The sequence below is a fragment of the Oncorhynchus mykiss genome, chromosome 19 (assembly GCF_013265735.2).
Source record: "Oncorhynchus mykiss isolate Arlee chromosome 19, USDA_OmykA_1.1, whole genome shotgun sequence".
NCBI lineage: Eukaryota > Metazoa > Chordata > Actinopteri > Salmoniformes > Salmonidae > Oncorhynchus > Oncorhynchus mykiss.
The window spans coordinates 27722420-27737715 of record NC_048583.1 but is presented as its reverse complement, the minus strand read 5'-3'; the positions used below and the strand labels follow the sequence as shown (position 1 = coordinate 27737715).

Sequence of the window (15296 nt, the reverse complement as noted above, 5' to 3'; positions counted from 1 at the left end):
TTGATGTGCTCCGAATAACAACAGTGCTCATGGGGCTTTTTTTCACATGGAAATGCCCCGAGTGAGAAGAGAGCAAACGTTATGCAACTTCACCCATTAAAACCTAATGTTTAAAAACAACATACAAGGACACGGCACATTGTAACAAAATAGGATAATAAATAGCCTGCACTACAGCAGTCCCTCCTATCTAAAGCAGAACAGACAGAGCCTTGAGCGAAAACCAGACTATTTTCAGCCATCCAATTTATTTCTCTCTCTTCATGACCCCTGTTTTTAAAGACCCACTTTATTTATTGTTCCTGGCCTCAGTGGTGTAAAAAGTACCCAATTGTCATACTTAAGTAAAAGTAATGATACCTTAATTTAATAGAAAATGACTTAAGTAAAAGTCACTGAGTAAAAGGCTGAAAGTATTTAGTTTAAAAAAATACTTAAGTATCGAAAGTAATTGCAATCGCTAAAATATACTATAATATAAATGACTTCAAATTCCTTATACTAAGCAAACCAGACAGCCCCATGTTCTTGTTTCTTATATTTACGGATAGCCAGTGGCAAGCTCCAACGCTCACACTGTTTAGTGAGTCTGCCAGATCAGAGGCCGTAGGGATGTTCTCTTGATAGGTGTGTGAATTAGACAATTTTCCTGTCCTGCTCAGCATTCAAAATGTAACGAGTACTTTTGGGTGTCAGCGAAAATTTATTTCTTTAGGAATCTAGTGAAGTAAAAGTTGTCAAAAATATAAAATAGTAAATCTAGTACAGGTAACCCCCCCCCAAAAAAAACACTTAAATAAAAATTATTTAAAGTACTACTTAAGTACTTCACACCACTGCCTGGCTTCCTGCATGACAACTTGTTTCTGTGTTTTACAGCTGGCTATGGCATCAGAATCAACCAAACTGTCTAATCAAGAACAGGGGCATATTATACACTGCTCAAAAAAATAAAGGGAACACTAAAATAACACATCCTAGATCTGAATGAACGAAATATTCTTATTAAATAATTTTTTCTTTACATAGTTGAATGTGCTGACAACAAAATCACACAAAAATGATCAATGGAAATCAAATATCAACCCATGGAGGTCTGGATTTGGAGTCACACTCAAAATTAAAGTGGAAAACCACACTACAGGCTGATCCAACTTTGATGTAATGTCCTTAAAACAAGTCGAAATGAGGCTCAGTAGTGTGTGTGGCCTCCACGTGCCTCCCTACAAAGCCTGGGCATGCTCCTGATGAGGTGGCGGATGGTCTCCTGAGGTATCTCCTTCCAGACCTGGACTAAAGCATCTGCCAACTCCTGGACAGTCTGTTGGTGGATGGAGCGAGACATGATGTCCCAGATGTGCTCAATTGGATTCAGGTCTGGGGAACGGGCGGGCCAGTCCATAGCATCAATGCCTTCCTCTTGCAGGAACTGCTGACACACTCCAGCCACATGAGGTCTAGCATTGTCTTGCATTAGGAGGAACCCAGGGCCAACCGCACCAGCATATGTCTCACAAGGGGTCTGAGGATCTCATCTCGGTACCTAATGGTAGTCAGGCTACCTCTGGCGAGCACACGGAGGGCTGTGCGGCCCCCCAAAGAAATGCCACCCCACACCATGACTGACCCACCACCAAACCGGTCATGCTGGAGGATGTTGCAGGCAGCAGAACGTTCTCCACGGCGTCTCCAGACTCTCACATGTGCTCAGTGTGAACCTGCTTTCATCAATGAAGAGCACAGGGCGCCAGTGGCGAATTTGCCAATCTTGGTGTTCTCTGGCAAATGCTAAACGTCCTGCACGGTGTTGGGCTGTGGACGTCGGGCCCTCATACCACCCTCATGGAGTCTGTTTCTGACCGTTTGAGCAGACACATGCACATTTGTGGCCTGCTGGAGGTAATTTTGCAGGGCTTTGGCAGTGCTCCTCCTGCTCCTCATTGCACAAAGGCGGAGGTAGCGGTCCTGCTGCTGGGTTGTTGCCCTCCTACGGCCTCCTCCACGTCTCCTGATGTACTGGCCTGTCTCCTGGTAGCGCCTCCATGCTCTGGACACTACGCTGACAGACACAGCAAACCTTCTTGCCACAGCTCGCATTGATGTGCCATCCTGGATGAGCTGCACTACCTGAGCCACTTGCGTGGGTTGTAGACTCCATCTCATGCTACCACTAGAGTGAAAGCACCGCCAGCATTCAAAAGTGACCAAAACATCAGCCAGGAAACATTGGAACTGAGAAGTGGTCTGTGGTCCCCACCTGCAGAACCACTCCTTTATTGGGGGTGTCTTGCTAATTGCCTATAATTTCCACCTGTTGTCTATTCCATTTGCACAACAGCATGTGAAATTTATTGTGAATCAGTGTTGCTTCCTAAGTGGACAGTTTGATTTCACAGAAGTGTGATTGACTTGGAGTTACATTGTGTTGTTTAAGTGTTCCCTTTATTTTTTGAGCAGTGTATTAAGCAACAGCGTGGAATATATCACTTCACTTTATATACAGATACATTCGTAGCCATATTTTTTTGTCTTGTGCAGTGTGGATGGGCGGAGGGGGAGATGGAGTGAGGGAGAGAGACAGGGACAGAGAAACAGAGACAGAAAAGATACACGTGAGAGGGAGGCTAAAGAAGGCCATGTCTTCACTCTCATACAGTATGGGCTGCTACTCTGCTAAGGAACTGCTCAGATACAGTGCATTCGGAAGGTATTCAGACCCCTTGACTTTCTCCACCTTTTGTTATGTTACAGCCTTTATCTAAAATGGATTAAATAGCTTTTTCCCCACTCAATCTACACATAATACACCATATTTCTAAAAGGTTTTTTAGAAATGTTTGCAAATTTATAACAAATCAAAAACTGAAATACTACATTTACATAAGTATTCAGACCCTGTACTTTGTTGAAACACCATTGGCAGCGATTACAGCCTCAGTCTTTTTGGGGGGGTATGACCCTACAAGGTTGGCACACCTGCATTTGGGGAGTTTCTCCCATTATTCTCTGCAGATTCTCTCAAACTCTGTCAGGTTGGATGGAGAGCGTCGGTGCACAGCTAAATCTTTGAATGAATTAGGTGGTAAACGATTGGAACCATTTCCGTGTTTAATTGCTAGATTTTATAGGTATTATGACTCATACTGTGGTACTCTATGGGGCCCACCCTCCCCATACTGTGGTACTCTATGGGGCCCACCCTCCCCTCTATGGGGCCCACCCTCCCTTCTACAGGAAAAATGGGAAGGTCAACATAATTGGTCAACATTTTAAGTAAATAAAGATCACAAATTCTTAGTACAGAAAAAAAGAGAGGAAATTGCACTTGCAATGAATGATTGGGCTACATTGCAACATCCTCAAAAAAATGATTGATGGGGTGGGACAATACAAACTTGAAATACAGACAGCGAGTGCAGTGTTCAGCTGACAGCTATCACTCAAGGTTCTTGAGCCTGAAAGCCATGGCATAGCTATTGTCAGACTGCAGCACAAAATAGCCACTATGATTTAACACCCACAATGCAGTTTAACACACACGATGCGGATGGGAATATTACCTACTGCTGTAACTTACACTTCTAACTTATACAAGCCACCACAAATGGGAAAACAGGCTTTTAAAACGTCTGACACAAACAGCTAGCCATTAGCCATCCTGTCAAGCGCTCTTCGGTGTTATACTTCAAACGTTCGCTAACGTTAGAGTGTTTGATGTTCTCCAACTTATTTGTTGTCAATTTGTTTGAATGACAGCGAATATCACCGTTAAAAAACCTGAGCCATTTTAAATAGCCGCCAAAAAGCATGCATGACGATGGTGGGTATAATTTGTGTCACGTTCCAATAGGAATCTGTAACAAAAACGTCGTAAAGTAACGTTACAAGATTTCCAACAATCAACGCACACAAAGTAACATGATCAATTCACCTAGCTAACTAGCTGCCGAATAGGCATCAACTCACCACGTAGCTTATTCTTAATGTTTGTCCATAGGCTACCAGAGTGAGGACAGACATTTATCGAAATAAACGTGGTGAGTGAAAAACAATGAAATAGCCCACTCCCTACCCTGTATCTTATCCTGCCGCTATACAACTTTGTATGCGTTGTTTGTTACCAACCTTGTCATTTACGAAGTTGTTGGAACAGATTCCCGTTGGAACGTTCCACAAATTATACCCACCCTGCGTGACGACGGTCAAGTTAGCTTGGCTAGCTAGGTTAGCAAGCACTTTTCCCTGCCTTTTTTGGACTTGACCGGATGCACTTGCAGACTAAGTTAGCTAACCGATTCGTTAGCTAATCACTATTAGCTAGCTAGCCAACTTACCATTTTTCAGCTCATGTTTCACAGTAAACAGGTCACCTTCTCTGGAAGATCCTTCCATCGAAGATGGCATTGTATTCCAAATGTGCCCAAAATATACACTTGCTTAGCAAACCATCAACATAGCTAAGATAGTTTGAAATTACAGAATCACATGTAACGTCAGCTAGCTATATCTGATTGTAATGTGGTATTGAGGGAAAGGTCTGGTTAGCTTGCCAAGCAAGACAAAAATGTGTCTACAAGATAGCGTGGGGGGCGGGTAACCACTACTACCTTCACGACCAAGTCCTCCTGTAGCTGTGATTGGGGTTGCTATGTGGAGTTTTAACATCTGATTGGTCCATTTTGCTATCCATGACAGAGAGAACATCCTTCCTGCCCTCTTATTGGTCAGATACTGACAGCTGAACTCAAGGTCCTCCTTCTTACAAGACCAGGGTTGAGGGTCTGCCAGCTGATCTAACAAAATTATTAAGCATTTAGATTTTTTCTTAATGAAATATAGAGGAACAGAGAACAGCAACAGCATCACATACAATGGTGTAGAGGAGAGTTCATTTTTTGGCCCAAAAGTTTACCCACCTTTTGCAGAAAAATGCACTAAGTATAGGAAGCGTGATTTTTTTCTCACAATGACGGGTATTCAGGGTTTACCTACTAATCTTTTGTACCACTATACCACTGAACACAAACATTTCCAGTATATCTGTAGAAAGAAAATGTCTGCCATGAAACCAGAACCTTAACTTGATATGCCACTCCCTTATGCCACATATGTCAGGCCTAAGACTCATGGAATGATTAATCAGCATCAAGATTAGGCTATGATATTTGTTTTATATTAGGCCTATGCAAAACACTCAGCTCAAACTCTCTGAATATAAACTGTCACTGTTTCCATACTGTGAAAAGGGTTGCCTTTTGCCACCACCTTGTGGTGATGAAATGAAAATAAATGTCAATAAATGTTAATCAAAAATGACAATCTGATACAACTTGGCCCATTTACACTAGGTTAGGAGTTGTAACACTGATGGGAATGCTACTGTACATCCAGTATAGCATCCAGCTCAGAGTTACACAACCATTTACATTTTGGCAGACTTAATGAGTGCATACTTTTTCATTTTTAACTAGGCAAGTCAGTTAAGAACAAATTCTAATTTTCAATGACTGCCTACCAGGGAACAGTAGTTTGTTCAAGGGCACAACAACTGATTTTTACCTTGTCGGCTCAGGGATTCGATCCAGCAACCTTTCGGTTACTGGCTCAACACTCTAACCACTAGGCTACCTGCCACCCCTCATGCTGGTTCCCCATGGGAATCAAACCCACAACCCTGGCATTGCTAGCACCCGGCTCTACCAACTGTCCAGTAGCTGGCTCAGAGTTACAGCCAGCATCGGGCTCAGAGTTACAGTACATACAGCATCCAGCTCAGTTACATCCAGCATCCAGGAGGATATGAGCTGGATCCAACACACTTTAAAATAAGAGTCCCCCAATTTGTCATGCCAAAATAAAAGTGATGCCATTTCCAATTTCAAAACAATAGTCCCTCGATTTGCCATACTAAAATAAAAGTCCCGCCATTTCAGATTTCAAAATAAGAGTCACTCAATTGGTCATGGACTATCATTTGTTTTTCAACAGGATGACCCAACACACCTCCAGGATGTCTAAGGGCCAAGAAGGAGAGTGATGGAGTGCTGCATCAGATGACCTGGCCTCCACAATCACCCGACCTCAACACAATTGAGATGGTTTGGGATGAGTTGGACCGCAGATTGAAGGAAAAGCAGCCAACAAGTGCTCAGCATATGTGGGAACTCCTTCAAGACTGTTGGAAAAGCATTCCAGGTGAAGCTGGTTGAGAGAATGCCAAGAGTGTGCAAAGTGGTCATCAAGGCAAAGGGTGGCTACTTTTAACACTTTTTTGGTTACAACATGATTCCATATGTGTTATTTCATAGTTTTGATGTCTTCACTATTATTCTACAATGTAGAAAATAGTAAAAATAAAGAAAAACCAGATGTAGCAGCCAGGATTAGAGGAGTGAAACCTGGGGACAGACAGATTACTCTCCAACACCAGATACATAGATACAGAGTCCCACTTCTACACACAAATGATCAAGTTCCCTGAAAAATGTACATAAAAAATATAGCTATGTGGTGTGTGACATACAGTATATGTGCATCGATGTACATAGAGGGAGAGCATGGAAGGTGGGGACACTGTGTTGAAGGGTGTCTGTGCTGTGGGTATTGGTGAGGTTGTCGTGTTCAACACAGGCACTCTTCAAAAGCCCAGTCTTTTTTACGCTGCTGCTACTCCCTTTTTATTATCCATGCATAGTCACTTTACCCCTACCTACATGTAGTACATATTACCTCAACTAACCTCTATCCCCACATATTGACTACCTCCTTCCCAAATGCAGGTGTGCCAAGCTTTTAGCGTCATACCCAAGAAGACTTAAAGTAAAGTACTGAGTAAAGGGTGTGAATACTTATGTAAAGGTTATATTTCAGTTAGCAAACCTGTTTTTGCTTTGTCATTATGGGGTATTGTGTGTAGATTGATGAGGGGGAAAAAAACGATTTCATTATTTTTTAGAATAAGGCTGCAATGTAACAAAATGTAGAAAAAGTCGAGGGGTCTGAGTAGTTTCCGAGGCCTACCCCCATTTCCCCTCTAACTATTACCATATGTTCATAAAATATATATATATTTGCAAGATTTTGTTCTTTGTTGTCAGCTATATTTCAAACTGCTTAAACAGTGGTAAATTAATTTCCTTAAACTAAACTTTGTGTTAATGATCATAGCCTGTAATTATTAAGAGAGGTACATTCAACAGACAGACCATGATCTCCTCCAGGACCTGCTCTGAGATTCCTTGTCTTCAGAATGCAATCAAACAGCATAGGTCTACTGGTCTCATCTTCAACGGATTGTCTCCCTAATACTCTCTCGTATTTGTGAAGTTTGTTAATTCCATGAGTGCATTTTTTTAAAGTAAGAAAATATTTCCTAAAAAAATACATAAAAACTGGAATAAACTAAAGTAAGAAATAGTAACACAATAACGAGGCTTTATAAAGTTTGGAGAGTTTCTCCCATTCTTCTCTGTAGATCCTCTCAAGCTCTGTCAGGTTGGCTGGGGAGAGTTACTGCACAGCTACAGTGCCTTGCGAAAGTATTCGGCCCCCTTGAACTTTGCGACCTTTTGCCACATTTCAGGCTTCAAACATAAAGATATAAAACTGTATTTTTTTGTGAAGAATCAACAACAAGTGGGACACAATCATGAAGTGGAACGACATTTATTGGATATTTCAAACTTTTTTAACAAATCAAAAACTGAAAAATTGGGCGTGCAAAATTATTCAGCCCCTTTACTTTCAGTGCAGCAAACTCTCTCCAGAAGTTCAGTGAGGATCTCTGAATGATCCAATGTTGACCTAAATGACTAATGATGATAAATACAATCCACCTGTGTGTAATCAAGTCTCCGTATAAATGCACCTGCACTGTGATAGTCTCAGAGGTCCGTTAAAAGCGCAGAGAGCATCATGAAGAACAAGGAACACACCAGGCAGGTCCGAGATACTGTTGTGAAGAAGTTTAAAGCCGGATTTGGATACAAAAAGATTTCCCAAGCTTTAAACATCCCATGGAGCACTGTGCAAGCAATAATATTGAAATGGAAGGAGTATCAGACCACTGCAAATCTACCAAGACCTGGCCGTCCCTCTAAACTTTCAGCTCATACAAGGAGAAGACTGATCAGAGATGCAGCCAAGAGGCCCATGATCACTCTGGATGAACTGCAGAGATCTACAGCTGAGGTGGGAGACTCTGTCCATAGGACAACAATCAGTCGTATATTGCACAAATCTGGCCTTTATGGAAGAGTGGCAAGAAGAAAGCCATTTCTTAAAGATATCCATAAAAAGTGTCGTTTAAAGTTTGCCACAAGCCACCTGGGAGACACACCAAACATGTGGAAGAAGGTGCTCTGGTCAGATGAAACCAAAATTGAACTTTTTGGCAACAATTGAAAATGTTATGTTTGGCGTAAAAGCAACACAGCTGAACACACCATCCCCACTGTCAAACATGGTGGTGGCAGCATCATGGTTTGGGCCTGCTTTTCTTCAAGTAGGGACAGGGAAGATGGTTAAAATTGATGGGAAGATGGATGGAGCCAAATACAGGACCATTCTGGAAGAAAACCTGATGGAGTCTGCAAAAGACCTGAGACTGGGACGGAGATTTGTCTTCCAACAAGACAATGATCCAAAACATAAAGCAAAATCTACAATGGAATGGTTCAAAAATAAACATATCCAGGTGTTAGAATGGCCAAGTCAAAGTCCAGACCTGAATCCAATCAAGAATCTGTGGAAAGAACTGAAAACTGCTGTTCACAAATGCTCTCCATCCAACCTCACTGAGCTCGAGCTGTTTTGCAAGGAGGAATGGGAAAAAATGTCAGTCTCTCGATGTGCAAAACTGATAGAGACATACCCCAAGCGACTTACAGCTGTAATCGCAGCAAAAGGTGGCGCTACAAAGTATTAACTTAAAGGGGCTGAATAATTTTGCACGCCCAATTTTTCAGTTTTTGATTTGTTAAAAAAGTTTGAAATATCCAATAAATGTCGTTCCACTTCATGATTGTGTCCCACTTGTTGTTGATTCTTCACAAAAAAATACAGTTTTATATCTTTATGTTTGAAGCCTGAAATGTGGCAAAAGGTCGCAAAGTTCAAGGGGGCCGAATACTTTCGCAAGGCACTGTATTTTCAGGTCTCTCCAGAGATGTTCAATCAGTTTTAAGTCCAGGCTCTGGCTGGGCCTCTCAAGGACATTACATTCAGAGACTTGTCCCGAAGCCACTCCTGCATTGTCTTGGCTGTGTGCTTAGGGTCGTCGTCCTGTCGGAAGGTGAACCTTCGCCCCAGTCTGAGGTCCTGTGAGCTCTGGATCAGGTTTTCATCAAGGAGCTCTCTGTACTTTGTTTTGATCTTGACTAGTCTTCAGGTCCCTGCCGTTGAAAACAACCCCACAGCATGATGCTGCCACCACCATGCTTCACCGTAGGGATGGTGCCAGGTTTCCTCCTGACGTGACTCTTGACATTCAGGCCACCAAAGAGTTCAATCTTGGTTTCATCAGACCAGAGAATCTTGATTCTCATGGTCTGAGAGTCTTTAGGTGCCTTTTGGAAAACTCCAAGCGGCCTGTCATGTGCCTTTTACTGAGGACTGGCTTCCTTCTGGCCACTCTACCATAAAGGCCTGATTGGTCGAGTGCTGCAGAGATGGGAGAACCTTCCAGAAGGACAACCATCTCCACAGAGGAACTCTAGAGCTCTGTCAGAGTGACCATTGGGTTCTTGGTCACCTCCCTTACCAAGGCCCTTCTCCCCCGATTGCTCAGTTTGGCCGGGCGGCCAGCTCTAGGAAGAGTCTTGGTGGTTACAAACTTCTTCCATTTAAGAATGATGGGAGGCCACTGTGTTCTCAGGGACCTTCAATCCTGCAGATTTTTTTCCAGATCTGTGACTCGACACAATCCTGTCTCGACGGTCTACGGACAATTCCTTCGACCCCATGGCTTGGTTTTTGCTCTGACATGCACTGTCAACTGTGCGACCTTATATAGACAGGTGTGTGCCTTTCCAAATCATGTCCAATCAATTGAATTTACCACAGGTGGACTCCAATCAAGTTGTAGAAACATCTCAAGGATGATCAATGGAAACAGGATGCACCTGGGCTCAATTTCGAGTCTTATAGCAAAGGGTCTGAATACTTAAGGAAAATAAGGTCATTTTTTAATACATTTGCAAACTGTGTGTAGATTGCTGAGGACTGTTTATTTATTTAATCAATTTTAGAATAAGGCTGTAACGTAACAAAATGTGGAAAAAGTCAAGGGGTCTGAATACTTTCCGAAGGCACTGTATATGAATTTAAAAAATATAGAAGGGTATTTATACAAGGCCTGTATTATACTCATCATTCAGGATTCTTACGTTTAGTCTGGATACCTGTTTGTGCTAACATTCCACTACTTGTACTCCATGTCATATGCCAAATATGTGGCACAGATTACAAGGAGTAGAATGAAAGCACAAATCAGGTCTTATTGTCCATACAGAAATCCCCAATAAGGACAACCTTGAGGTCCACAGGAAGGAAATCTCCCTGGAGGAGTTGAATGAGAGCCATCATGACTCCAACTCTCAACATGCAGGGTGTTTTCCTCCACAGCCTAGGTTATGCCCTCGGCTCTGTCATCATTGTGATCAACGCTCTCATCTTCACCTACATGTGGAGGCCTTGCCATGCTGGAGAGACCTGTGTCAACCCAGGCTACAACAGCCATGACTACATTAACCACCAACCACATGTCAATGCTACGCTGGTCACCATGCTTGGTAGTAGTACCCAGACTACAGTGCACCTCGCTGGGCCTTGCTGGCGGCTCTACCTCGGCCCCATACTCTGCGTCATCATGTTGGCCATATTGCTCTGTACCTGAAGGAGTCAGCCCCCATCCTCCTGCAGACTGTTCCAAAACAGATAGACATGCACCGGCTGCTGGGGAGGATCAGGAGCCTAGATGGTGTGTTGGCTGTCCACGACTTACACATCTAGCAGCTGGCAGAGAGCAGGATCATTCCCACAGCACACATCAAATGCTTCCTACATGGATGTGGCCAAGCAAATCAAAGGTCTCTTTCATGGAGAGGGTATCCATGCCACAACGGTTTCAACCAAAGTTTATTACCGTTAACTTTGTATCTGATACACTGAACAAAAATATAAACGCATCATTTAAAGTGTTGGTCCCATGTTTCATGAGCTGAAATAAAAGATCCCAGAAGGTTTCTGTACACACAAAAATCTTATTTCGCCAAATTTTTTAACATTGAGCATTATTCCTTTGCCAAGATATTCCATCCACCTGACAGATCTGGCATGTCAAGAAGCTGATTAAACAGCATGATCATTACACAGGTGCGTGTTGTGCTGGGGACAATAAAAGGACACTCTAAAATGTGCAGTTTTGTCACACAACACACCGTCACAGATGTGCAATTGGGAGCGTGCAATTGGCATGCTGACTGCAGGAATGTCTACCAGAGCTGCTGCCAGATAATTTAATGTTAATTGCTTTACCAAAAGTCGCCTCCAACGTTGTTTAAGAGAATTTGGCAGTACGTCCAACCAGCCTCACAACCGCAGACCACGTGTAGCCGTGCCAGCCAAAATCAAATCAAATTTTATTGGTCACATACACATGGTTAGCAGATGTTAATGCGAGTGTAGTGAAATGCTTGTGCTTCTAGTTCCGACCGTGCAGTAATATTTAAGTCATCTAACAATTTCACAACAACTACCTTATACACACAAGTGTAAAGGAATGAATAAGAATATGTACATATAAATATATGGGTGAGCGATGGCCGAGCGGCATAGGCAAGATGCAGTAGATGATATAGAGTACAGTATATACATATGAGATGAGTAATGTAGGGTATGTAAACATTATATAAAGTGGCATTGTTTAAAGTGACTAGTGATACATTTATTACATCCAATTTTTTATTATTAAAGTGGCTAGAGATTTGATCCCAGGACCTCCATACCCGGCTTCTTCACCTGCGGGATCGTCTGAGACCAGCTAACCAGAACTGCAGTTCTGCATCATAACTGACTTCAGTGGGCAAATGCTCACCTTCGATGGCCACTGGCAAGCTGGAGAACTGTGCTCTTCACGGATGAATCCCGGTTTTAACTGTACTGGGCAGATGGCAGACAGCATGTATGGTGTTGTGTGGGCGAGCAGTTTGCTGATGTCAACGTTGTGAGCAGAGTGCCCCATGGTGGTAGTGGGGTTATGGTATGGGCAGGCATAAGCTACGGACAACAAACACAATTGCATTTTATTGATGGTAATTTGAATACACAGAGAAACCGTAACGAGATCCTGAGGCCAAATGTCATGCAATTCATCCACCACCATCACTATAATAATGCACAGCCCCATGTTTCAAGGATCTGTACACAATTCCCGGAAGCTGAAAATGTCCCACTTCATCCATGGACTGCATACTCATCAGACATGTCACCCATTGAGCATGTTTGGGATGCTCTGGATCAATGTGTTCGACAGCCTGTTCCAGTTCCCGCCAATATCCAGCAACTTTGCACAGCCATTGAAGAAGAGTGGGACAACATTCCACAGGTCACAATCAACAGCCTGATCAACTCTATGTGAAGGAGATGTTTCACACTACATGAGGAAAATGGTGGTCACACTAAATATTGATTGGTTTTCTGATCCACGCCCCTACCTTTTTAAAAAAGCTATCTGTGACCAACAGATGCATATCTGTATTTCCAGTCATGTGAAATCCATAAATTAGGGCCCTAATGAATTTCTTTAAATTGACTGATTTCCTTATATGCACTGTAACTCAGTCAAAATCTTTGAAATTGTTTCATGTTGTGTTCATTTCTTTGTTCAGTGTATTTACATGTGTGAGCTCTCCTGTCGGACGCAGTGTGGCCCGAAGCTGTGCTGTGGAAGCTTTGACAGAACAGCGCCAAGAGGCCCGGCTGGAGAAGAGGTTGTTTTCTCTCAGTATCACAACACCAGTCATCCTCAATACAACAGTCACCCTTTACAGCTACCATCAAGCTAACAGCCACGCAGAGCCCCAAGCATGCCATTTATACAGAGACAGAACCCTCATTGTAATAATGAATGCATCTATACATTGGGAACTTGAAACTTGTCAAGAGGTTTAATTGAACTTTATGGCACACTGTATGCCACAGCAGGAGGCATCGAAAGTGATACTCGTCCAATTACATTCCTAGTGTCTGGATATTCTGCCTACTGTGTCTATGTGAAGGAGTTGGTGTAGGCTGAGAAAACAAGTACTATTACAGCCTCTGCCATGGCTTTATGAGCTCTTTAGTTGCCTTTGTCATTGAATAGTCAGTCACAATTGTGTCTATAGGCTTTGCAGACAACTTGAGTATGCAACTCTTATAATCGTGCCAGTAATTAGGTCACTGTATTTACAACAATACTGTGCAGCCGTATTCATCGACCTGGCCAAGGCTTTCGACTCTGTCAATCACCACATTCTTATCGGCAGACTCAACAGCCCTGGTTTCTCAAATGACTGCCTCGCCTGGTTCACCAACTACTTCTCAGACAGAGTTCAGGGTGTCAAATCGGAGGGCCTGTTGTCCGGACCTCTGGTAGTCTCTATGGGGGTGCCACAGGGTTCAATTCTCGGGCCGACTCTTTTCTCTATATACATCAACGATGTCGCTCTTGCTGCTGGTGATTCTCTGATCCACCTCTACGCAGACGACACCATTCTGTATACTTCTGGCACTTCTTTGGACACTGTGTTACCAAACCTCCAGACGAGCTACAATGCCATACAACTCTCCTTCCGTGGCCTCCAACTGCTCTTAAATGCAAGTAAAACTAAATGCATGCTCTTCAACCGATCGCTGCATGCACCTGCCCACCCGTCCAGCATCACTACTCTGGACTGTTCTGACTTAGAATATGTGGACAATTACAAATGCCTAGGTGTCTGGTTAGACTGTAAACTCTCCTTCCAGACTCACATTAAGCATCTCCAATCCAAAATTAAATCTAGAATCGGCTTCCTATTTCGCAGCAAAGCATCCTTCACTCATGCTTCCAAACATACTCTTGTAAAACTGACCTTCCTACCGATCCTTGATTTTGGCGATGTCATTTACAAAATAGCCTCCAACACTCTACTCAGCAAATTGGATGCAGTCTATCACAGTGCCATCTGTTTTGTCACCAAAGCCCCATAGTCAAGGACCATATCACCTCCACCCTACCTGACACCCTAGACCCACTCCAATTTGGTTACCGCCCAAATAGGTCCACAGACGATGCAATCTCAACCACACTGCACACTGCCCTAACCCATCTGGACAAGAGGAATACCTATGTGAGAATGCTGTTCATCGACTACAGCTCGGCATTTAACACCATAGTGCCCTCCAAGCTCATCATCAAGCTCGAGACCCTGGGTCTCGTCCCCGCCCTGTGCAACTGGGTACTGGACTTCCTGACGGGCCGCCCCCAGGTGGTGAGGGTAGGCAACAACATCTCCACCCCGCTGATCCTCAACACTGGGGCCCCACAAGGGTGCGTTCTGAGCCCTCTCCTGTACTCCCTGTTCACCCACGACTGTGTGGCCACGCACGCCTCCAACTCAATCATCAAGTTTGTGGACGACACAACAGTGGTAGGCTTGATTACCAACAACGACGAGACGGCCTACAGGGAGGAGGTGAGGACCCTCGGAGTGTGGTGTCAGGAAAATAACCTCACACTCAACGTCAACAAAACTAAGGAGATGATTGTGGACTTCAGGAAACAGCAGAGGGAACACCCCCTATCCACATCGATGGAACAGTAGTGGAGAGGGTAGTAAGTTTTAAGTTCCTCGGCGTACACATCACAGACAAACTGAATTGGTCCACCCACACAGACAGCATTGTGAAGAAGGCGCAGCAGCGCCTCTTCAACCTCAGGAGGCTGAAGAAATTTGGCTTGTCACCAAAAGCACTCACAAACTTCAAACTTCTACAGATGCACAATCGAGAGCATCCTGTATCACCGCCTGGTACGGTAACTGCTCCGCCCACAACCGTAAGGCTCTCCAGAGGGTAGTGAGGTCTGCACAACGCATCACCGGGGGCAAACTACCTGCCCTCCAGGACACCTACACCACCCGATGTCACAGGAAGGCCATAAAGATCATCAAGGATAACAACCACCCGAGCCACTGCCTGTTCACCCCGCTATCATCCAGAAGACGAGGTCAGTACAGGTGCATCAAAGCTGGGACCGAGAGACTGAAAAACAG

At 43.7% G+C, this 15296-nt stretch overlaps 1 protein-coding gene and 1 pseudogene across 1 annotated transcript in view; one reads left to right on the top strand and one right to left on the bottom strand.

The window, feature by feature from the left end:
• rps6ka5 (ribosomal protein S6 kinase, polypeptide 5) overlaps nt 1-4590 on the bottom strand; it is a 36466-nt gene extending 31876 nt beyond the window's left edge. The window contains exon 1 of the mRNA XM_036954582.1: nt 4335-4590. Within this exon, the coding sequence (XP_036810477.1) occupies nt 4335-4404 (70 nt within the window). The 5' untranslated portion in view covers nt 4405-4590. The remainder of the gene's footprint in view (nt 1-4334) is intronic.
• Nucleotides 4591-10520: 5930 nt separating this feature from the next.
• LOC110498697 lies at nt 10521-13064 on the top strand (annotated as a pseudogene).
• Nucleotides 13065-15296: the final 2232 nt, after the last annotated feature.